Source organism: Maylandia zebra, unplaced genomic scaffold, assembly GCF_041146795.1.
Source record: "Maylandia zebra isolate NMK-2024a unplaced genomic scaffold, Mzebra_GT3a scaffold11, whole genome shotgun sequence".
Taxonomy (NCBI): Eukaryota; Metazoa; Chordata; class Actinopteri; order Cichliformes; family Cichlidae; genus Maylandia; species Maylandia zebra.
The window spans coordinates 2,601,359-2,626,413 of record NW_027490041.1 but is presented as its reverse complement, the minus strand read 5'-3'; the positions used below and the strand labels follow the sequence as shown (position 1 = coordinate 2,626,413).

Genomic DNA, 25,055 nt, shown 5'->3' with positions numbered 1-25,055 from the left:
CAGTTTAACCAGCAGCCTTCACACCACACATCACACAGACATGGAAACTTCAAACCTCAGACTGAAGACACCATCAGAAATAAACAGATTGTGATGAAGATGAAGAACTGGACCAGTTTGCTGTGGTTTCTTCTGTTCCTGTCAGAAATAAGAGTCTGGCAGCACTTTGCTCTCCTTCCACATGTTTAAGGAGGAAGTGAAGAAGAGCGAGTGAGTCGTCTTCCTCTGTGGGCCCAACATCAGGCAGCAGCCACGTATTTTTAAAAACCCAGCACACTGCTTCAGAAACACTGAGTCCAGGTGACCAGAGTCATGTGATCAGTGAGGTCTTCACTCAGGACGTCACTGCTTCAGGACCTGATTCAGAGGTTTATAAGGACGTGGATCATTGGTGCTGATGTTGTGTGAGAGCTGGTGAACCATGGGGAACATAAATAACAACCAGGCCATCAGCAGTTCTACCCCCAGCTCTAAAACCTACATAATACACTATACATATAGTTATTGTTAAGGTTCAAATATTGAGGAAGGAGAGTACAAACAACCAGGTCCAGAAGAGCTTGGTCAAACAATTGATTTTAATGAACACAGGCGTGGGGGGACCAGCGCCGTACGCAGACAGCGCTGATCTCCGACTAATCAAAGCATAAACAGATATTTTATACCATCGGGGTTTGAATTTAATGACGCCCCTTCAACGTCACACAGATACATACATACATACGTCAAATCAAAACCACAATGACTTTTAACACAGTTTGAAAAGAACATTATCTCTATCTTCATGGCAGATGTTTCCTGTCAACCTTTTGACTGCCGCTTCTCCAAAACCACAGACCATGCTCTGCAGTAAGATACCACTTCTGCACGCCCGCAGTTGCAAGCAAACATGATTAACCTCTCACCTATAACTGAATGTATCTACTATGTGTGTGTGTGTGTGTCACGACCTCACTTGGCACTCTGTGTCACCTCTCACCTACTAACACTCGCAGTCACAGAGGCCACTCTCACATGTGTCAGCAGTTTACTAAAACTATATATGTAGTATATTGAATAAATGTTTTAATCAAGAACCTCTACTAGAAGCTTAATAAAAGAATATAAAAGTATAAAAGATAATAATGAACAACCTGGTTATTCAAATAGCATCATCCACACAGCTCCTCAGAATAAGCTGCACTTACACTCTGCTTTTAGTTTCACTTTTGCAAAAGCACGCTCTGCAAACCTGCAGTTTCCTGTCAAGACTTTGCACAGAGTGTACTCAGAATCAACAGAATCAGCCCATACACACTTAAGATTATAACAAGCATTCAAAAGCATTTAAGATCATAGATTCAACTCAACAGTTTAAAGTGGTTATAACTGCACCTGTAGTAAAGGCTAATTGGGTACCAAAATGTTTAAACATCTGAATGCAATATCAATGCTGTAGATTATATTATTAATGCAATGGTAATGATGATGATTATTAACAGTAGCAACAAAATAATTTCCCTGATCTCCACATTATACAGGTTATAGTATGTTATATATAAACGTAGCTGAAGCGGTTTCATTTGTAGATTCACGCTGCACTTCACATGTTTGTCCACCAGATGGCAGCACAGAGGCCTGTGTTGGAAAGCTTTGAGTAATGAAGCGTTTTCAATCCAAGCTTCAGAAAGCTTCATGTGGTCATCAAGGAAGCAACCAGGAAATATCTGCTGTGTGTAAAAACAGCAACACAAGAATCCAGGATGAAGACAAGAAAGTCAAAGCTCACAAAACAGGTGGAGCTAATTTTGTGACGTGTTTCTGTAAAAACACCACAGAAGTGAATCATCAAAGTTTCCATGTGAGCTGATGATGCTGCTGCAGAGTTTCTGTGAACCTCCTGTGACCCCGCCTCCTCATACAGAGACATCTGATTGCTCTTCAAACTGCATCACGTGGACACATGTGATTGTGTGTTGTAGTATTGATCCCAATGCTGGTATCAGTCCTGGATCAATAACACTGGATGGATGCGTTCAGCATGGAGCCCCTGAGCTGTGTTACAGACAAACATGGAAACTGACAGGTCTGTGTCATTCACAGTCTGTAACACTTCTAAACAACAGAGGCTGACCCAAGTGCCTCAGAGCCAGGCACGCTCACATCACAGCTCTCTAAATAAGCCAGTTTCAAAATAAGAGCTGAAAGCTGTGTTTGCTTGTGTTAGCTTATTATTGTGGAGACTAACATTCAGTGATCATGTGTTCAGACTCATAATGATTACTCTCAGAAATCCTGATCTTTGTATTTACTGTGTGTTGGATCAATAACTGAGATTCATGGTATCACACAGCTGTGCTGCTGCTGATGTCAGCACATCTGGAACAATACGAGGTATCTGCTACCAGACTGAGCAGGACGTGAGACCTGTGGACTGTTTAAAGCTGTCCCTCCACAGCTCACTCAGACCTGATCCACACCTCAGTGATATTCTCTGACTTCCTCAGTAGAGACAGAAACCATTCAGATCTGGGACCATCAGCTGACTGATGATGTCACACAGACTGTGTTTTTCAGGAACAGTGATTCTGATGTGAGCCTGCTAGCTGACAGCAGACCTGATGAAAGCACATGTTCACATCTGTGAGGACAGACTGGACTCTTTGACTGCACCTTGGTTCTCCTCAGAGGTCTGTACAGGAGCATGTCCACCCCCACTGAAGATCTCAGTCACTGTGAAACATAGAAAGCTGCTTGTGTGGCCTCTGCCTCACATGTAGATACAGCTACAGGTTTCTCTGTCAGTCAGACTGAAACAGTGTCCTGATGCTGCATCATTCAGCTCTGTGCCCCAGTCAGCATCACTGGGAGCTACCAGTGTTTCTGCCCTTTTCCTGTAACACTACACTCAGCACAGGCTCAGCTGGTATCCAGTGTTGGACTTTGGCTTCAGCTGCTGTGATAGATCCTCTAACATAGATCAGCTCTGCTACATGTTGTTAGATAAGTGCAGCTGCTGTCATGTCCTGATGTTTCTCTGGCTCAGCAGCTTCTCCATCAGAGGTTCACATGGAGCTGATCCAGTATCTCCAGTAACTGTGTTCTGTGCCTCACTGGTTCATCCTTCTGTCTGTGTGACGTCAGTCAGATGTTGAAGTTAAACTCTGTAATCTTTACTGTGTCACAGAGTTCAGTGAGTCCCGTTATTCACAGTATCAATCAGATCATCAGAGAACAGCTGATCAGCAATCAGTGGTGCCAACAGCGCCTCCTGTGGTGAGAGGATGCAATAATGCAATGTAGCATTTTTCCACTCAACACTTGCAGTCATGGAAACTGTCTGTTGGATCTGTGTGACGTTGCTTTCTTGGTTAGAGTTCCTCACAAATGTCCAGATGATTCTTCTAATGAGGCGTCGACCATGTTTGCAGCTCTTTGGAAGAAAACGTCGCCCTTTGCCATCCTTACTTTTCTTTGACTTCTTCAAATGCAGCTGAACTCCAGCTGGTATTTTCTTGGACTTTGCAGCTGTTTCTGGTCATCAGTTCATTCCTGCAAACCTCTGAAGCTGAACAACAATGATGCTGCATTGCTGGCTGATCCCAAAAGGTTGATTCTGTTCATCTGGACGTTTTCAGAAACGTTTGCTCACTGATCAGGTGACTTCTTCAGTCTCAGCTGACTGCAGCTTTACAACCTTACAAACAGCACATTTGCACAATGACTGAAAGCAGCAGCACCTGATATATATGATACTAATATAATACATATACATATATAATCCATACTAATGATGAAGGAACTGAGCTCACAGTCCATTGTTCATTCAGTGAACTACTCAGTTTATTTTGGGCCTCAGAAATGCTCACTCTGTTTGTACATCACTGTCAGCAATAGACTCATTCTGCTGTGTGGACAGGAACACATGTGACATCACTTCCTGTTTGTTTGTGACTGAAGAGGAAGAAGTTTACAAGGAATCATTTAGAAGAGTTTCAAACATCAACTGATTGAATCCATGAATCTGAAAACGTGTTTGTGAGTGAAAGAGACAGACATGTACAGACTGAACTATCTGTTCAACAGTCAGAGTGTTTCTGTAACAGGAGACACTCTTTACACTCCACTCAGCACAGGGACACTGAGGAACCACGAGAGACATAAAACCCAGGATAAAGAGTTTGAGTGAATGTGGTGTTGAAGGTGTGGAGGTGGATCAGAGTGTCAGAGGAGACTCTGTAGAAGGACAGAGTGCCAGCAGGACAGTCCACATACACTGCTGCTCTGTTAGAGACAGAGGAGGAGGAGGAGGAGGAGGAGGAGGAGGAGGAGATGGATGTTAGTCTGCTATTGTGCCTGACAGACTGAGGACCATCATCAGAGCAGCTCAGACTCCAGGACTGATCATTGAGTCCAAACCAACAGTCATAACTGCCTCCTTTCCTTCTGATGCTTCTGTAACTCACTGATATAAAAACGTCTCCTCTCCACTCGACCTCCCAGTAACAGCGACCAGTCAGACCATTTCTACACAGCAGCTGATAATTAAAAACATCAAATCTGTCTGGATGATCAGGATATGACTGAACCTCCTCCACACGTGTCACCTTCCTGTTGTTGTCAGACAGTTGGAGCTTTGTGTGCACTGTGTTTGTGTCGATTGTGAGTTGACAGGAATCTGATGGAGAGAACAAACACAATCCAGCTGCAGTTATTGATCCATCATCTGTTCATTGATTGACACTTTGATGATGACTCCTGACATGATGAAGATGGTTGAATGTGTGCTGCTTTGTTTTCATGAATCCCATTAAAAACACACTTACACTTCCTCAGACCTGGTCTCAACCATCGGACTCCAGCAGGCTCCACCCTGAAAGGAGGAGGGGGGTCAGAGCAGCACAGTCAGCATGCACACATGGACATTACATGGCTCTCACACACACACTGTTACACACTGAGCTCAAAGCTCGGCTCCACTGTTTTATTCAAAGAAATCTACATTTATTTATCAGCACATTTAAAAACAGCTTGAGCCAAAGTGCTGCACAGAGTAGAGAGAAAATAGGAAACATACACAGTAATGACTATAAAGACTGGTCAGGATTGAAAGCTACAGAGTACAAATGTGTTTCCAACCGGCTTTTAAAAATGTCCAGTGTTGGTGACGACCTGATGTGAAGGGCGACTGTTCCAGAGTTTGGCTGCAGCCATCGATAAAGCTCACCTCTGTTTTTACGTCTAGTTCTGGTCAGAAGCTGCTTATCTGCAGACCTGAGGGCTCCACTTGGATTCTTTTGTTAAAGAGAGATAAGATGGAGCCAATCCATTCACAGATTTAAAGACAACCAGATCTGGAAGTGGATTCTACCACGTACTGGTAACCAGTGGAAAAAGCTGGTGATGGGTCGTCTAGCACAGACCCACCGCTGGAACCAGACAATTGATGAGGGAGAGAACTGTGACAGCGCCGTTCCTTCACTTGACCTCAGTCGCTCTCGTCTGCTCCCTCGTAACACTGCTCTTTATTGAGCTTACATGAATATGCACAAGTTCATTATGACGTCTTACACAGGTATGAACAAAGAGTACCAGTCTGTGCATAGTGTGTGTGTGTGTGTGTGTGTGTGTGTGTGTCTGTGTGTGTGTGTGTGTGTCTGTGTGTGTGTGTCTGTGTGTGTGTGTGTGTGTGTTCCAGATGTGACCCTGTGACCCCAAAGCTGGTGCTAAGAGTCCAGCGGTCCCCCTAACAAAGGGCTCTTATACTTAACCAGACACAGAGTAGGTGTCCTCCTACACCAGGGGTCTCAAACTCGCGGCCCGCGGGCCAATTGCGGCCCGCAGGACGATAGTTTTTGGCCCCACCTTAATATGAAAATGTAATGTTAGTTTGATAATGTATGACACTTTACAGTGTTGTGGGCGGAGCTGAATTAACCCACCAATCAGGGTGGGATATGGATCTCAGGGGACACCAGCCGGGCTTGATGCAAGCAGGGAAACATTTCTCAATGAGTCAAAGTTCCAGCAGCGTTGCCCTGGAGTGTTTCTTTCTTTCCTGTGCCTGGCTGGCTTCCTCCTTTCTATTGGGCAAACGCCGACATTCGCCCCAGCGCGCTGCGTTCACAACACTTCAAAAAAAGTTGTTTTTTTAAGTTGCTGCCCAGCGGGACATTATACGTATATAGATTTATACACACGTCAGTGGGATTTAAAGTTATTTTTCCACAGAGAGAGATCTCATATTAACTCTCACAGTGATGCGTAGGCGGCGGGATAAAAGAAAAGTCATGAACTCAATGCAGCCCAATTTAGTCTGCAGTCACATAGCGACACCTGTTCATCGGCAACAACAGTCCCCGGTAACCCGGACTAATTATAGGGTCGCACCGTAATTTGTGGCTCCATGTTTTTATTTGCATCACTGCGTTTGCATTGCAGCAAACATGAACATTACATATATTTCAATATAATGTAAAAGCAGTCAAAACAACTAACATCAGAAACAGCTGATGTTATTTGTTATATGTCACGGTGTCGTTTCCGCTTCTTTCTCCTGTAACAACAGCCCGGCGCCGTGAGCAGTCGCCTGTTTTGCGCTCGCTATCCCTGCACTTTCTACCATCTGCAAACGCCACAGTGTTCGTGTCGTCATGAAAGACATGAACATCGAGCGTAAAAACAAAGGAGACTGCTACCGGCTTTTTATCTGCCGATCGCCGTGCTACGGTTGCAAGAAAAAGAAGCAGAAATGACGTTCTCTACGCGTTGAGACGTTCCCCGTCCGTCGGCTAAACGCTTGATTGAAACTTCAATGCGACAGTGACACCAAGTAGAATTATAAATGTCACATAGCCCCAAACATGTCTTTTTCAAAGCCTGCGGTGAAGAGAAAGGTTGGTGATGAGCACCGACAATTTCAGGAAAAGTGGGAAATGCAATATTTCTTTGTTGAGCACAGGGGCACCCCGACCTGTCTTATTTGCACAGAGAAAGTTGCGCTGCACAAGGAATACAATTTGAAACGTCATTACACAACTAGACATGCTGAGCTGGATGCAAAATACCAGGGAGACGAGAGAGCGAACCGGGTTGCCAGTCTTAAAACAGATCTACGGAGGCAGCAAGATTTCTCCAAGAAAGCAACCAAAGAGAATAATGCAGCAGTCGGAGCCACGTGGTTAGTGAGATGATTGCTAAAGCAGGGAAGCCATTCACAGAAGGTGCATTTGTCTAAAAGTGCATATTGCAGGCTGCAAATATAGTCTGTCCGGGAAAGAAAGGTCAGTTTAGCAACATCAGCCTTTCTGCCAACACCGCAGCAGATCGCATTTCTGACCTGTCAAGTGACATTTATGACCAACTGTGTGAGAAAGCCAAATGTTTCAGTGTATACTCAGTCGCTCTTGATGAGACCACAGACATCACCGACACTGCCCAGCTCCCAATGTATGTCCGTGGTGTTGATGACAGTTTTGAAGTGATGGAGGAGCTGCTCACAGTAATTCCAATGCATGGCCAGACCACCGCTCAGCAGATATTTACAAGCTGTGTGATGCCATTGAGAATGTTGGTTTGCCATGGAAGAGGTTTGTTGGAATAACAACAGATGGAGCGCCATCAATGACAGGGAGGAAACATGGACTGGTGGCACAAAACAAACTGGAAGAGGAAGGCGTGGAGGAGGCCATTGCTCTGCACTGCATCATCCAGCAGCAGGTCCTTTGCAGCAAATGCCTGAAGTTTGACAATGTGATGTCTATTGTTGTGAAATGCATCAACCAAATCAGATCCAGGGGCTTAAAGCACCGAAGGTTCTGTGCTTTTTTAGAGGAAATGGAGTCAGAATATGGGGATGTGCTCGACTTCACTGAGGTACGTTGGCTCAGCAGGGGAAATGTATTAAAGAGACTTTTTGAGTTGAGAGCAGAAGTGAAGCCTTCATGGAGAAGGATGGAGTTAGTGTTCCTGTGCTAACTGATCCCAAATGGCTCATGGACTCAGCTTTTCTTGTTGATATGACACATGAGCTTAATGTACTGAACAAGACGTTACAAGGCCAGGGGCAACTTGTCAGTGCTGCCTATGACAACGTGAGAGCATTCTCCACAAAACTGGCGCTCTGGAAAGCTCAGCTCTCTCAGACAAACCTTTGCCATTTCCCAGCATGCAAGGCACTCGTGGATGCAGGCACACCATTCAGTGCTGACGAGTATGTTGATGTCATTTTGAGGCTACAGGAGGAATTTGATCACAGATTTGCTGACTTCAAGACACACAGAGCCACCTTTCACATTTTTGCGGACCCCTTCTCCTTTGATGTGCAAGATGCCCCTTCTGTGCTTCAAATGGAGCTCATTGAGCTGCAGTGCAACTCTGAACTCAAAGCAACGTTCAGCGAGGTGAGTGGAAAAGCAGACAAGCTTGGACAATTTTTGAGAGACTTGAGCCCTAGTTTCCCTCGGCTTTCCCGAATGTTCAAGTGGACCATGTGCCTTTTTGGTAGCACATACTTGTGCCAAAAGCTCTTCTCCACTTTGAACTTCAATAAGTCCAAGTACAGGTCCAGACTTACGGATGATCATCTTCAAGACATACTGAGGGCCGCAACTGCTTCCTCCCTCAGGCCAAATCTGGCTTGGCTATGCGAGAGGAAACGCTGCCAGGTCTCTAGCAGCAAGGAGTAGGCAAGAGAAGCCATGTTCAGAAGAACAGTTCATTTTCTACAGTGTTCCATTCATGTTCAGAAGAAGGTTATAGAACTGTTAATACAGACATTTCAATCTAAATACAGCAGATATAGAAGACTGAAAGAAACACACAAGTTCACTGACTAAAAATATCTTATTATTATTTTATTTATGTATTACAGATTGATTTATTTTCTTATTAATTCTTAATTTGTTTATTTATTTTTCATATTTTGTATTAAAAAATAAAAATAAAGAGATTTGAGAAGATTGGAATTTTTTAACCATGCCTTTCTTGTGGAAAACCTAATGCGGCCCAGCCTCACCCAGACTCTGCCTGCAGCGGCCCCCAGCTAAATTGAGTTTGAGACCTCTGTCCTACACCATAAATCAGTAAGAGAGGGTATGACCTCTCTCATGGCCCCAAGTGGTGTGTGCATGCCAGAGCACTCTGGAAGGCACACAGAGTCTTTACAGACTACTCAGGATCAAACCTCTATCATTATGCAATCGATTATACAACTCTAAGCATATATGAGTAAATATTTCTAAGCATAAATGACAATCAACAATATAAACCTTACAGCTGGTTTTAATAACAGAATTTATTTGTTTCTCAAATGAGAAAGAGCTATTGAGAAACACTCCTAAATCTTTAGTTCTGAACTTTTCCAGTGGGCCAAGGTCAACATTAACTGCTAATGCTAAATAGGCTGCCGTTATTAACTAATGCTAATTTGATGTGAATTAGCATTATGCACTAATGCTAACACTTTTTAACAATGTGAGTAGCTAATGCTAACACTATTTCCCTTAACTTTATAACATTGTGAACGGCTAATGCTAACACTCTTTTCCCTAGCATTACAACATCTGAGCTGCTAATGCTAAGTAGGCCGCCATTAGCACCTACGTCTATCCATCCATCCATCCATTCGCTTCCGCTTATCCTTTTCAGGGTCGCGGGGGGCGCTGGAGCCTATCCCAGCTGTCATAGGGCGAAAGGCGGGGTACACCCTGGACAGGTCGCCAGTCTGTCGCAGGGCTAACACACAGGGACAGACAACCATTCACACTCACATTCACTCGCACATTCACACCTAGTGGCAATTTGGATTATCCAATTAACCTATCCCCACAAGCTGCATGTCTTTGGACGGTGGGAGGAAGCCGGAGTACCCGGAGGGAACCCACGCAAACACGGGGAGAACATGCAAACTCCACACAGAAAGACCCCGGCCTGATGGTGGAATTGAACTCAGGACCTTCTTGCTGTGCGGCAACAGTGCTAACCATCGTGCCACCGTGCTGCCCACCTACGTCTAATTTAAGGCAAATACGCATTAGAACCTAATGCTCATATCGTTTTCCTTTGCTTTATAGCAATGTGAGCAGCTACTGCTAAATAGCATTAGCTAATAACAGCAGTCTAATTTAATGCAAGTTAGCATCATTTGCATTATAACGATGTGAGGAGTTAATGCTAAGTATGCTGCCATTAGTGGCTAATTCTAATTAGGGGTGAATAATTATTACAAGCTAATGCTAATATCGTTTTCTCTTCCCTTTTAACAATGTGAGCAGCTAGTGCTAGGTAGGCTGAAGCTAGCAGCTAATGCTAAAGCTAAAGATAATTTGATGTGAATTAGCATTACATTAGTGAGGAGTTAATGCTAACTAGACTGCCATTAGCAGGTAATGCTAATTTAAGGTTAATAGGAATTGGCATCTAATGCTAATACCATATTTTCTTGCTTTAACCCTTTAAAACTGGTCAGAGTGGGCACACTCCGTTTTGCGCAACTATTTTAAAATCCCGGTAGCACTGTAATCACGTGAGCTAGCGCAATAATTTTTTTTGCATATGAAACCTGAGGAGTTGTATTTACATCTTATGCCATCAGCTTGTCCTAGGTTACAGTTTCCTTCCACATATGCTTAGGACTCATATTGCTCTGCTGGAAATAGTTTATTTTGATGCATATGCTGTTATTTTGCAAATTTGCAGTATAATATTTATTTTCGTTTTTCCTGCAGTATATAAAAATTGGTGTATTTCAAAAATAAAACTATGAAGGCACTCAAAATAAATTTCCTGAGGTGGGAAACTATTTTGTGCAACTTTTTTGTATTTACAGTTTTGAGGGATAAGCCTCTTAAATTTCTCTAACTAGAAATATATGTTAAAAAAACAAAAACGATTTTCAATTTTTTTGTAGTTTATTGCACTTTTTTGCAATTTATGTAATTACTATGCACTTAATACATACATATTATTAAAATTTAGGCTGTAATGGTTGTATTGATGTATAGCAACTTGAAATGCTCCCAAAAATGGCTCCACAGCATGTAAAAATATAATATAAGCTCTGGCGGACTTGGTTCTATGGTAGGTCTTAAAGGGTTAAATCAATATCAGTAGCTAATCCGATTGTTCAGTCTGACGTCAGGTGAAGTCATTTTTATGCATTTAAGAGCTGTGTTGAATTCAACATTACAAACTGAACATTAGAACTATCCTCTTCTCCAGGATTTTCCTGATTTAACATTTCAATATGACATTTCCAGCGCTTTGTTTTCTCTGCTCACAGACAAAACAGATACACGCATGTATATACAGCCCACGTCCAGCTCTGCATGCACTCCTGCTCCATTTCTATAGAGAATAAACAACGTAACACAATCATTCTCCATTGTTTTCAACTCAACCAGCTGCATTTAATGAAGGAGTTTGAATTTACTTTACAACAGCTGCTGTTGTTTCCTGTCTGCATTCATGTTCTTAACTGTACTCCACACATTCTGAACTGGTGTACCGTAATTGTCGGGCTATAAGCCGCTACTTTTTGCACAAGCTTTGAGCCCTGCGGCTTTTAGTCAGGTGCGGCTTTTCTATGGATTGTCCATGAGCGGATTTGTTTTGTTTGTTCCGCTGTTGTACGGCACTACGTTGCCTGGCGGAAGGATCGGGGTTCAAGAGTGGTATGTTGGTCACATGTCCATCCGTCAGGCAACGTAGTGCAGTACGAGGTAGCGCGAAAAACAAACTTCAAAGTAGCGCTACCCGTTCAGCTGGAGGCCTGGATGATGAGCGCCGATAAACTTGCAAAAAGCAAGTTATGCCCAACTCCACCATTGGATTCTGACAGCGTGGAAAAGTGTGAAAACATCCACGATCACCAACAGATTTCGAAGGGCTGAATGCTGCATGATGGAGAGGAGGACACCGCCACGGCCCTTCTGAGGGTGTTCGACTCTGACACTGACAACGAGGATTTCTTTGGTTTTGAAAGTGACAACGAAAGAAAGAAGCTGAGAGTGGATGACGAAGCCACCCTGAGCCTGTTTGTTTCCGACACTGGAGAAGAGGACTTTGGTGGTTTTAGTGCGCAGGAAGATGGTGGTGAATGACTGACTTTTCTTCTTGTTAAAGCCGTGTCACTGCACCTGAGCCTAAAAGGTAGTCCGAATCAATTGTTCTGGTGTGCTGTAGGTTATTGTTATGTACTACATTTGTTACTCATTTATGAAGCACAGTACATGTTTTGTACTTGTAATTACCGCTACTTGTACATATACCTAAAAAGTTATGCAAATATGTACCCATAACTTGTTTTTCAAAATATTAATAAAAGGGGTGTGTCTCCAAACAGCCATCTCTTTCCTGACAATTCGCTTTGTGCATATTCTCTTACATATGATAAGTCAACATTGAAACACCTGCGGCTTTTAGTCAGGTGCGGCTAATGTATGTACAAAACAGGATTTTCCCCTGATTTTAGCTTGTGCGGCTAATATTCAGGTGCGCTCTGTAGTCCGGGAAATACGGTAGTTCTTCCTAAAGTACTGCAGTATTCCTGCCAGTACATCCTTTTAGTTTTCCTAACTGTTTCCTCTGATGCTCGTTGCTATTCTTTCCTCAATGCAAATTCATGCTAAGCTCCTTCATATCCATCCCTGTTTCTAAACCTGTAATAATTGCTTTAATGTGTCTTTGGCCTAATTATGAGTCTGTCCATATGTTTGTAGTTCCCCACTTGCTTTGGTTTCTTAGCTCTGATTCTCTCAAATTTATCCTTGAAATCATTTACTGGCATCTCTCCCTCTCACTCCCACTATCCCCAGAACACCAGAGTATTCATCTCCTGGTTTATCCTATGGCCTCTTTGCATTTTCTCCAATCATCCCTGTTTCTAGAGTCTCACCCCATCTGCAGGCAGTCCAAGAGAAACTGCCTCTGCCATTTTCTTCTTCTTAATCTTTGATTTTTCTCTTCACTTTCTCCATTGGGTCTTCTTAGACGCACTTTCCAGAAAGCAGCAACATTTTTTGTGCCCCATTTTTCAAATTGTGCATCTTACTTCAGCTTAATGTGTTTCCTGTTTTGTTTTTACACAGGTCATGTAAAAGAAATCCTACCAGAGACTCAACAAAGCTGAACTGAAAGACAGCACAGGCAATAAATCAGAGCAGCACAGAACTTAAGCTCATGGTCCATAGAAGCTGGGCTCTACAGGTGTACCAGGACAAGCTTAGTGTAAGTCCCTCGAAAAAGTTTCACTTGTGCTGTTTCGGTGTAAATTACTGGTTTGTTTGAACAATTTCATCAGCTGAACCATAAATACTCCAAAACAATTTCTTTGTGACTCAGTGTGATTTTTCATTTTGTAATATTAGCATGTCAAACTCTACATTCTCTACACAGATGAGAAATGAAGTGTATTTAATAATAAAAGTTATCTCTCAGAGACAAAGTTAGTGTCTCATTCAGGTCTGTATCTGAGTAGCCTCAGACACATGCAGTGCTCATATTTTCTGTTTTGTGTGTCACTCAGACCTCTTCCTGACAGGGGCAGCAATTTCATTTAAAGTCCCATTCACTGATACAGGCTGCTGGAGCTCCAACCAGGAGGGTACACACATGATCCAGGGAAAAAAATTATATATGGTCTCTTAGATAAATATTAAGAGGTCCTGTGTTTTACTAAAAAATCAAAGTAGTAAAACACAGGACCTTTGGGTTAGATATAAGGTGATTTGACAAATCATGTCTGTTGTAAATGAGTAAGCCATTTATTGACCTGAGTCAGGTTTTAAATCATCATCAGAAAAGACTGAATCCTGACCTGAGAATTGTACACTTTGGACTCTCCACTGCAGAAAATAGAAGCTTCAGTCCTGAATCCTGCAGGTTGTTGTTACCCAGATCCAGCTCTGTCAGACGGGAGGACTGGGAGCTCAGGACTGAGGACAGAGCTTCACAGCTTCTGTCTGACAGGTTACAGCCACTCAGTCTGAAGAAAGGATGACAAGAAGACATGAAACACTTGTGTTAAAGTATATTCATGGTGCCATGAGGAGCTACTACATTTACAATATTTCAACACTGTTTCAGGACATGCTGGAATCCTTATTGCCTCATGTTACAAAAGACAAATGTGGCAGTTTACTGTGACTTGCATGGATTCATTAAAAAAACAAAACATAAACACTGTTAATTTTTTCCAAATGAAATTGATTAAATGATGTTAATTGATGAAAAAAAAATCGATATCGCTTGATCTGACCTCAGCGTTTCCAGTTTGCAGTATTGACTCTTCATCCAAGCAGACAGAAGCTTCACTCCTGAATCCTGCAGGTTGTTGTTACCCAGGTCCAGCTCTGTCAGATGGGAGGACTGGGAGCTCAGGACTGAGGACAGAGCTTCACAGCTTCTGTCTGACAGGTTACAGCCACTCAGTCTGAAATCAAGGTGGAAGGGAGACAAGATCAACCAAACAAATCAGAGCTTTATTGCTTTTTTGTTGTTTTTAAGCAGAAATCAGTGAGGTGCTGGTAGATTCTGTTCTTTTGGTTTATTACCCAACAACACACACATACACTAATATTTGTGACTTTTGTAATAATAGCATTTACAATGCAAAGCAACAGCGATCACAGATTGAAGGGGCCTGAATAAAACTACAATGCAGTGATTTTTAAGATGACCTGTTCTTCCAATTTCCAACAACACATTTCTCCAACCTTACAGTTAAAAATAATTCTTTATCTCATACTGAATCTTGGTGCACCTCCCCCCAGTTTATTAAAATGAAGAGGTACTGAAGTTGCTGTAAGTGATGTGTGATGCCACTGATTTCCTTTCTGATCCAATACAAAGTAAAATTCAGGCTGGTATCTGCGATACTGATGAAAACTATTCCTTCAGAATCAATACAAGACATAAGAAAATATGTTTTGTATAACATAAAAAGCCTGAATTTTAAAATATTCAGTTAATAATCAAAAACAGATGTGACTGAAAATAATAAAACTGAGAAACATTTTATGGCCATTCGATCCTTTTACAACCATTGCAAGAGCTTGGTTGGCATAGCCGGCAATACGTTGGATAGTAATAAGTCCGGTGGGTGATGGGCTCCACCAGGGCTGCCCTTTGTCACCGATTCTGTTCATAAATTTTATGTTTAAAGGCTGTATCAAAAGTTCATTCAAGTTACAATATTGTGGTCAAAAGTTCTCCTTTTTTCTTTTATACTATACAACTACGCTGTCTCATGGTTTTAGGACATGGATCTGTCATGGAAGAAATCTATGAACACTTTTAATCAACATTTTAAAAATAAACATGATCACAGATTTACTCACAGAGCTTTGTTGGAGGCTTTGACCACTGGCAGCAGCCTCAGAAGAGCCTCCTCTGAAGCAGAGTATTTCTTCAGGTCAAACACATCCAGATCTTCTTCTGATGACAGTAAGATGAAGACCAGAGCTGACCACTGAGCAGGAGACAGTTTACCTGTGGAGAGACTTCCTGATCTCAGGGACTGTTGGATCTCCTCCACTAGAGAACGATCATTCAGTTCATTCAGACAGTGGATCAGATTGATGCTTTTCTCTGCAGACAGATTCTCACTGAGCTTCTCCTTGATGTACTGGACTGTTTCCTGATTGGTCTGTGAGCTACTTCCTGTCTGTGTCAGCAGACCTCGTAGGAGAGTCTGATTGGTCTGCAGGGAAAGACCCAGGAGGAAGCGGAGGAACAAGTCCAGGTGTCCATTTGGACTCCGTAAGGCCTTGTTCACAGCACTCTGGTGGAGAGACTCTTTTTTTCTAAAAAAACTAGACCGCTTGGATGTTGTTTGTTGTTGTTCCATCAGATTGAGTCCAGAGTTGATGAAGGTCAGATGGACATGAAGAGCAGCCAGAAACTCCTGAACACTCAGATGGATGAAGCAGAACACCTTGTCCTGGTACAGTCCTCTCTCCTCTTTAAAGATCTGTGTGAACACTCCTGAGTACACTGAGGCTGCTCTGATATCGATGCCACACTCTGTCAGGTCTGATTCATAGAAGATCAGGTTTCCTTTCTGCAGCTGATCAAAAGCCAGTTTTCCCAGAGACTCCATCATCTTCCTGCTCTCTGGACTCCAGTGTGGATCTGTCTCAGCTCCTCCATCATACTTGACCTTCTTCACTTTGGCCTGAACCACCAGGAAGTGGATGTACATCTCAGTCAGGGTCTTGGGCAGCTGTCCTCCCTCTCTGGTTTCCAGCACATCCTCCAGAACTGTAGCAGTGATCCAGCAGAAGACTGGGATGTGACACATGATGTGGAGGCTTCGTGATGTCTTGATGTGGGAGATGATGCTGCTGGCCTGCTCCTCATCTCTGAATCTCTTCCTGAAGTACTCCTCCTTCTGTGGGTCAGTGAACCCTCTGACCTCTGTCACCATGCCAACACAGTCAGGAGGGATCTGATTGGCTGCTGCAGGTCGTGTGGTTATCCAGAGGCAAGCAGAGGGAAGCAGTTTCCCCCTGATGAGGTTTATCAGCAGCACATCCACTGAGGTGGACTTTCTAGGGTCAGTTAGGATTGTAGTTTTGTGGAAGTCCAGAGGAAGTCGACACTCATCCAGACCATCAAAGATGAACACAACCTGGAAGTCTTCAAAGCTGCAGATTCCTGCTTCTTTGGTTTCAGTAAAGAAGTGATGAACAAGTCCCACCAAGCTGAACTTTTCCTCTTTCAGCACATTCAGCTCTCTGAAAGTGAATGGAAATATGAACTGGATGTCCTGGTTGGCTTTGTCTTCAGCCCAGTCCAGGCTGTATTTCTGTGTTAAGACTGTTTTCCCAATGCCAGCCACTCCCTTTGTCAGCACTGTTCTGATTGGTTCATCTCTTCCAGGTGAGGCTTTAAAGATGTCTTCTTGTCTGATGGTTGTTTCTGGTCTGTCTGGTTTCCTGGATGCTGTTTCAATCTGTCTGACCTCATGTTCATCATTGACCTCTGCAGTCCCTCCCTCTGTGATGTAGAGCTCTGTGTAGATCTGATTCAGGAGGGTTGGGTTTCCTGCTTTAGCGATGCCCTCAAACACACACTGGAACTTCTTCTTCAGGGTGGATTTAAGGTTACGATGACAAACTGCAGCTTGAAGTTCTGAATGAGAAGAAAAATAAACACTCAATTCCAAAAAGAACTAATCTTTAAAACATGTTGCTCCATCTTCCATCTCTGGAAAATGTTCATTTATCCAGCAGCTTAAATCTTTAGATAAATCCTCTTACGTCTCTGCAGACGGTCAGCCAGCTCCTCCTGTTTCATTCTCCTCAGGAAGTCCACTGTGATCTTCACAAATGCCTCTCTGCTGCTGCTCCTCTGACTCTCTAAGCATTCTGGGTAATCTGGACTCAGAACCTTCTGGATCTTCTTCAGCTCGTTCTTCACAAAAGTGATGATGTTGTCCTCCAGCAGCTGGAACAGAATATTTATGAATGAGCCAATCAGACTGAAATCATGGAGCCAAACATCAGATCCATGTTGGACACACTGACGATCCACTGGTCTACAAAGAGCAGCATGGAGATGACTGTGAACAGAACAGATGTAACAGTAGTTGTTGTACATGTACAGACCATAAATATGGAGTCCAGCTGTGTTTGATGCTGCTGGGCAGACTGACCACTGGGAACCTCTGAGCTCTGCTGCTCCACTCTGTGGAGGAACCATGAAGGATTAGATCAACACAGGATAAAGATCCAGGAGTTTCTGCTCAAATAACTTCATCTGAATCAAGTCTGTCAAGTTTTAAACTCTCAGATTGTGAACATATCAGTAATTTTCAGTCTGTTTTCATGGACGTCCTTTCAGTGGTGATGTCAGGGATGATTTTGAAGAAGCTCATCAAACTGAACCATCAGCAGATCACTGCTCCAAAACCAGAACATGATCCGAGTCTCCCTCCACCACCAGAACACCAGCTTTACTAATGTGGTAGATCAGTGTAGTACAGATCAATAACTGATGAGTCATTTGATCAAAATCACTGAGTGCTTCACGTCTGACCCTCTGATGCTTCTGTAGACATTTTGCATATTTAATGAATGTCTGACAGTTTTACATTCATTCTATGAACACAGTGGAAATGTTGTGTTATAGTCTCCATGTTGTTTCCAGCATCATAAATTCTTAAGTTCAGAAAATTAGATTCTTTCTTCACAGCTGAAAAACAACAACATTTATTCTCTATTGAAATCTGCATCGTCCACTCCAAAGGTCACAATCTGAAGGTAACATCTGGTTTTGTTCCCTGTGGTTAACTCTGAGCATCAGTATGGTGGGATTTATCCACTACATCCACACCACTGTGGTTCAGTGTTGTCCTGATGGAGTAACAGCAGCCAGTATGATCCAGGCTTTAGCTGCTGGGTCTCTGTGTGACCTCTCAGACTGTTTAACAGATCAGACACAAAGAGAATCAGAGCAGCTCTGTTCTTTAAAGACAAACATGAACCCACTCAGGTCACACTTTCCCCACAGATATGAGCATCACTGTCCTCAAACAGCAAATGACCAAGTCGAACATTTGGATCTTTTCTCTTTCATTGTTTTCTTTTTAATGAATCTTTGTAACAATCTGAGGATGTTTCAGGTCATATTTATCCAGGAAACACAAACATGTAAAGGAGTCATCACAGCTCTCTGACCTCGTTGCTCCAGGTTCACCACTGAAGTCTGGATTTCCACCTTTGGACCAGTCACTCCTCACAGACGGACAGCTGGACCCTGCAGACTGTGACCTCTGACCTCTGCAGACACAAACATGATTGAAGCAGCTGTGATCACACAGACTGCAGATAATGCAGCTGTTTCCTGTCAGTAACATCCTCTTAGATTAGAGTTCAGCTTTTTACAGGAAAACTGGACAAAACTGATTTTTGTTACAAACTCATTTTCATTTCCTCTCAGCTCACAAACACAGTCAGACAATCAACCAGAGTCAACACTGATTATAATGTCAGTGCAGAATTATTTCTGTTACTCAGTGAGTTCAGCTCTCTGACCTCGTTGCTCCAGGTTCACCACTGAAGCCTGGATTTAGATCTTTGGACCGGTCACTCCTCACAGACGGACAGCTGGACCCTGCAGACTCTGCTCTGTCCTCCTCTTCCTCCATCATCATCTTCAGTCAGTCTGAGAGGTAAACCACAAACACTCAGTGAGTTCACATTAACAGGAGGAACTGAGTTACAGTCGCTGACCTCTGACCCGTCATGTGACCATGAAACCAGGTCAATATGTCTGTAGGTTCAGTCATCCAGGTCATGTGATCTAAGGAGCTTGGAGAGAAAAGAGCCGTCTTTAAGTTTCTGGAAGACGTTTCATCCAAGAAGCTTCTTCAGCTCTAAAACCAAACGGTGGAGAGTCCCAGATATTTAAACCTGAGAGGGAAAGAAAGCATGTCGCTGACCCACCACTGATGTTATTTCAAGGAGGAAACTGAGAGCCTTTGCACCAGGAGCACAAACATCAGCTCCAGCAATGATCCACTGATGTGTTTTTATTCCATGTATGAATGTTGTTATTGACAGAGATGACGTTTGTGTGTCAGTGATGCAGTGACTGTTGTTGTTACCTGTACAGGCTGGTTAGACTCTATGAAACAGATCATACAGATCTCTGCATGTTAGAAGAGACTATTAAAGGTCATGAATGAGACAAAGGCAGGGAGGCGTCCTTTACAGCTAAACAGCAGAGTGAGAGAACAGCCAGCACCTCTACATTTATCACATTATACAGCACATGTATGATACTGACAGGGATGAGAAGAATTTAGTGATTCTGATCCCATCATTGATATTACTTATTGATTCTCAGTAGCTCTGCTCTGACAGTCACCACCATCACTGAGCAGCATATCAAAGACATTTGTGCACATTAACTGCATGTTGTGGCTCAAATGTTTGTGCATGTTGGAGGCATTTCCTCTTTGTTGTGATCAGTGTTGGTCATTACTCAAAACAGTCATTATTACACATATTACACAGAACACTTTGATTAAAAGTAATGGAGTACGTTACTTCATTACTCCTCATAACATTACTTTGATGTTACTGTGTAAAATGAACAAATGAGCATGTAACAACATAAAGCTGAGGTACAGCCCCACACACCAACACAGATCCTGATGAGGTCACGTGATGTTTCTCTGAGTGTTTATGAACACAAATCAAAGATGAAACAGCACAAAGACACTTCAAAGTGATTCTACTGTAGAAACATGAACAGGTAGAAACCTGCAGCCTGACTGCTCATCACTTTGTTACCTGTTCAAGTTCAGCAGCAGCAGCTCACTTTATCACGGTGCTGGTCTGGGGTCAGTGTTTACTCAGCTTTACGTCACTCTGGGTTCTTGGCTAGCTTAGTGTTAGCTTAGTGTTAGCTTAGTGTTAGCTTAGTGTTAGCTTAGTGTTAGCTTAGCTTAGTGTTAGCATGCTGTGTGCTAGCTTAGCGTCAGAGCTCTGCAGGTGTCTCGTGTGTAAATATTAATCACAGTGACAGTAAAGGAGGTAAAGGGCTGTGACGTCATCACGTACGCTGCGTCCTCTGTGGGCTCTGAGTGAACTCAAAGTACAAACTACAAGTACACAAACACGAACGTAGCTCAGAGTGGCGGACACACTCGGCCTCGTTGGTCCAGCTGTGAGTCCGTTACCGTGAACTATGGAGCGGCAGATTTGTGCTGAACTAAGCTGCACACAGCTGATGTTAGCCAGGAAACATTACACACTGACTTTAATGGAGAGACCGGAAATACAAACACACACAGTTTGTTGTGTGAAGAAATCAAACACGAGCTGAACAAACAGTAAAGTTCCTAAAGACAAACTGTTAAAGGAGGAAACAAAGCAAACTTACAGTTTCTTCACACACCAACAACAAGCTCCACTCCACACCTGGACACTAAACACGGACACACAGGTGAGCTGCTTCCTGGAAGGAGGCGGGGCTCCACCTGAAACTCAGCACAGGTGGGAGGGGCTCAGCTCTGTGTGTGCTGATGTGTTAACTTTAAAAATATGCCGTCTGACTGCTCAGACTGAGTCAGAGTAAAGTTCACATGCTGACGTGTGGAGACATGAAACCTTGTTGTAGCTGCAGGTGTGAACACTAGTGATGTGCGGATCGATCCTGAAATATCGATTCCTCCGATACCAATCATTTATGTTCTAGAATCGATTCTCACATTAAAATATCGATATTTTAGTAATTTAGAGTAAATTTGTAGTTTATCATTAACAGGAACACAGTGGAAAGAAACTATAACATTCGGATTGCCTACATTCAAAGGAACTACTTCCTCTTCCGCCTTTCATAGTCATGTGCGAAATACGGCTGTATAAATGTCTCGCAGCCCCTTGGCGTGCGCACTCACAACAATGGCTGAGCGTAATTGTGCGGATGTATTTTACCTCCACAAACAGCTGAGCCGTGGTTTGCAATAAATGTGGCAAAAAAAGTGAGGTGTTGTGGCCATACTTGCCAACCTTGACACCTCAGAATTAGGGAGACATTCAAAAGGGCTGTTTGGGCGGATAAATATATTTTACAGGGTTTATTTATCGGATAAAATACGTTAAATGTCACCGTTATTATTGGCCGGCCCGGAAACAGCGGGGGTGTCCAAATTCAGAGGCTGCTTCCACCTGAGGACCGGCCTTCGCGGTCTAAAGAAAGCCGGGTAGTACGTCACGAGCTCCCTCGGTGGAGTGAAACTCTGCCGTCTGCTCCTTGCTGTCTAAAATATAACCGGACACTGACGTAAACTCTTCTGTTTAATCAGTTTTCTGTTTGACGTTTATTCAGCTGTGTGAAAACCCCGGAGGATATGGAACGCCAGGACTGCCATAATGAATTAATTAAATACACCATTAAATAATTAATTAAATGTGGCAATAATTAATTAAAATTGGAATTAATTAATTAAATAAATAGTTATGATATATGTAATTAATTAATTATTGACACATTTAATTAATTATTTATGTATTTCACGTTTTAATTAATTATTGACACATTTAATTAATTAATTATTGACATATTTAATTAATTATTTATGTATTTCACATTTTAATTAATTATTGACACATTTAATTAATTATTGACACATTTAATTAATTATTTAATGATATATTTATTTATTTCATTTTGGCAGTCCTGACGCCTGGCTCTCATCATGAAATAATTTTATCTGTCAGCCTCACCCATCAAACTCAGGGGGCGGGGTTAACGCTGATCGAGTCAAAACCATTGCTTTGGCCTGGTGGCCATTGTTTCTAGCACACAACCGGCATGTGGAAGCTAACAGAACTGAGCTTTGAAAAACCCTGTTTGTGTGTTACCAAATACCGTTTTAATATTTTTTTAGCCGAGAATGTAGCGGTTTAATCTTCATGTGTCTGGTCGGTTTGTCAAGATACAGCCTCTTTGCAAAAGTGTTTCGATGATTTCGGAGATGTCGTCCCAGTCTCACGGCAAAGCGTGGGATAGACCCGCTCGCCTCGCAAGCAATCCCACCGACAAAGCGCAGGCCCCGGTACACAGCTGTAGTAACCCCCGCTGACTTCTTTTACTGAGGTTATATTTATCGGTGTTTTATTTCCTGATGTTCTTATGTGTCCTACGTGTTTCAGTCGCCAATTCTGAATTATAACTAACATTAAAAACATGTTTAAGGAGGAGAGAGAGCAAATAAATCTGTTTAACATCTGATCTTTGGGTTTTTGTTCAGTAATCAGCGTGACCTGTGTATAAACACATAAAAGAGATAACGTTGGTGTTTCCGTCATGTAGTAACTGCTGGCTTTAACTGTACGAAGGTTGTTCGACACTATGAAACACATACAGACTTCATGATGTTCGGCTAATATTTTTATTGTGAATATTAATCATGCTGACCTCGCTCTGTACACCACGCAGCGAGGTCAGCATATCCACGATATCCTCAGCTCCATGAGTTAACACAAAGTTTCCCAGCTGACTATCTAACTGCCAACTATTCCAGAGACGTGAAAATATACAGCATAAAGAAAAGTGTAAGAGACTCAGCAGCAGATTAGAATAACAGTTTGTGGCGTGAATAAGACACGGCGGGACCACGAAGCAACGTTCAGAGTCATCTTTATTTACATCTCACCACACCACAACACCCCCAAACCCCTCAGTCCCCGTGTTTTTAACTAGGCGGGCGTGATTAAGGATGCCGTGCAGGTGCGTCCGCCCTCCCTGCACGGCACCGCAGACCACGCCCCACCACATACCCCCATCGCCCGATTGAGGCCGGGGAGCCATCCGGCCGAACCTACTCCCCCACCGCCAGTGGGAGAGGGAGTCAGCCCGGACAGCTGGCACCCCCAGGCCCCGGCCAAGCGACGGGGAGGTGCGAGTTCAGGCGGCCGCCCGCGAATCCAGCGGCGCAGGCAAAGCTGGTTCGGAAGTCGGACACGTGACAGGTGCACCCGGCGCGGCCGGCACAAGCGTGAGCCCCAGCTCACAGGTGGCTGGGCAGAGGTGTGGCGTGTACAGGCCTCTGGTGGTGGTGAGGCCGGTCTGGCGAGCACGGCGATCTCAAGCGTGGCGCCCGCCTCGCTCGCCAGTTCCACTCGAGCAAGCTCCCCTGGCACTGGGACCTCCAGCTCCTTGCGCGGCCCCTCCGTCACCGCTGTCGCTCCCTGCTGGAGCAGCCCATAGCGCGACTCCTCCGTCACTACTGCTCCCTCCGCCGCCACTCCCGGCTCGAGCAGCCCCTCGTGCAGCTCCTCTTTCTCCAACCGGCGCAGACCCTCGCGCACCTCGTCTGCCGCCTCCGGTTGGAGCGGCTCATCCACCACTCCCGGCAGGAGCAGCCCTTCACCTGGCTGTTCCCCCTCCTCCGGCAGGCGCAGATCCCCGCGCGCCTCGTCTGCCACCTCCGGCTGCTGAGGTGCCTCACGCGGCTCCTCCACCGCTTCACTGTCCTCGGGACACACCTGTGGGGGTGGCGCCCAGGCCCAGAGCAGCGCCGCCAGCTCCCCAATCCTTTCCAGGTGCCGCTCGGACTGGTCCTGCAGCTCTTCCTGCTGGCGACGCACCTCCGCCGCCTGCTCCCGCTGGGCGGCCGCCATTTCGGCCACCCTCTGGGCCAGCTCCTCCATTCCCTGGCTCCGATATGGACCCGCCGTGCTGCCTCCTGGGTTTCGGCACCAATGTGGCGTGAATAAGACACGGCGGGACCACGGAGCAACGTTCAGAGTCATCTTTATTTACATCTCACCACACCACAACACCCCCAAACCCCTCAGTCCCCGTGTTTTTAACTAGGCGGGCGTGATTAAGGATGCCGTGCAGGTGCGTCCGCCCTCCCTGCACGGCACCGCAGACCACGCCCCACCACACAGTTATACATTTAATAAATCACCAAATGAATCCAAGAAACGAGCAAACCTGTTCCGACAATTTGAATTTGTATTCCCTCAGCTGCAGACTCGCTGCTGTTTAAATGTTTGAAAAGGAAGATTAGATATAAACAAACGTCAAACATAGACTCAGTCTGCCTTCACATTTGATATGAGGCCAGCACGTATAGTGGCCTCAGCAGGCTATTACTGAAATACACGTGCTATATCATAAACTATGATATAAACAGGGAGGTCCTATTAACATGTTTAGTTTTAAAGGACACCTTCCTGCCTTTAGTCTCATTCATGAGCAGTATTAGTTTTCTTCTAACATCCAGAAGTCTGCACAATGTGTTTCATAGTTTGTAACAAGCCTTTGACAGGTAAACATAACATGACCGAAAAAGCAAAAAAAAAAAAAAAAAAAAAAAAAAAAGAGAGAGAGAGAGAGAGTGTTGACATAAGAAGAGAAAATGCTCTCAATTATGGAGACAGGCAAATGGTTCATTTATGTTTGATGTGTGTTTATTCCTCCCTAAATATCGTCGGTGAAGTTCGCCATGCACGTCAGATTTTCCTGCGCATTTTTATACCTCTGCCAACAGAGAGAGAAAAAAAATCACATTCTAACAGACAGCTGGTGCTTAGAATACAGTTGAATAACTA

The 25,055-nt window shown here is 43.8% G+C and overlaps 2 protein-coding genes across 2 annotated transcripts in view; both read right to left on the bottom strand.

Annotated features, from left to right (window-relative positions):
- Nucleotides 1–3,417: 3,417 nt before the first annotated feature.
- LOC143416051 (uncharacterized) lies at nt 3,418–24,248 on the bottom strand. Its single transcript, XM_076881417.1, has 8 exons — nt 23,267–24,248; nt 17,589–17,665; nt 17,241–17,427; nt 15,318–17,112; nt 14,237–14,410; nt 13,796–13,963; nt 4,806–4,852; nt 3,418–4,657 (listed from the first exon to the last, which is right to left on the bottom strand). Exons 1-8 carry the CDS (start codon nt 24,246–24,248, stop codon nt 4,107–4,109), a joined length of 3,981 nt encoding a protein of 1,326 aa, XP_076737532.1. The 3' UTR covers nt 3,418–4,106.
- LOC112432912 (protein NLRC3-like) overlaps nt 18,556–25,055 on the bottom strand; it is a 414,611-nt gene continuing 408,111 nt past the window's right edge. The window contains exons 2-3 of the transcript XR_013096308.1: nt 19,017–19,146; nt 18,556–18,761 (exon numbers count right to left, since the gene is read on the bottom strand). The gene's annotated coding sequence lies outside the window, so the exon portion shown is untranslated. The remainder of the gene's footprint in view (nt 18,762–19,016; nt 19,147–25,055) is intronic.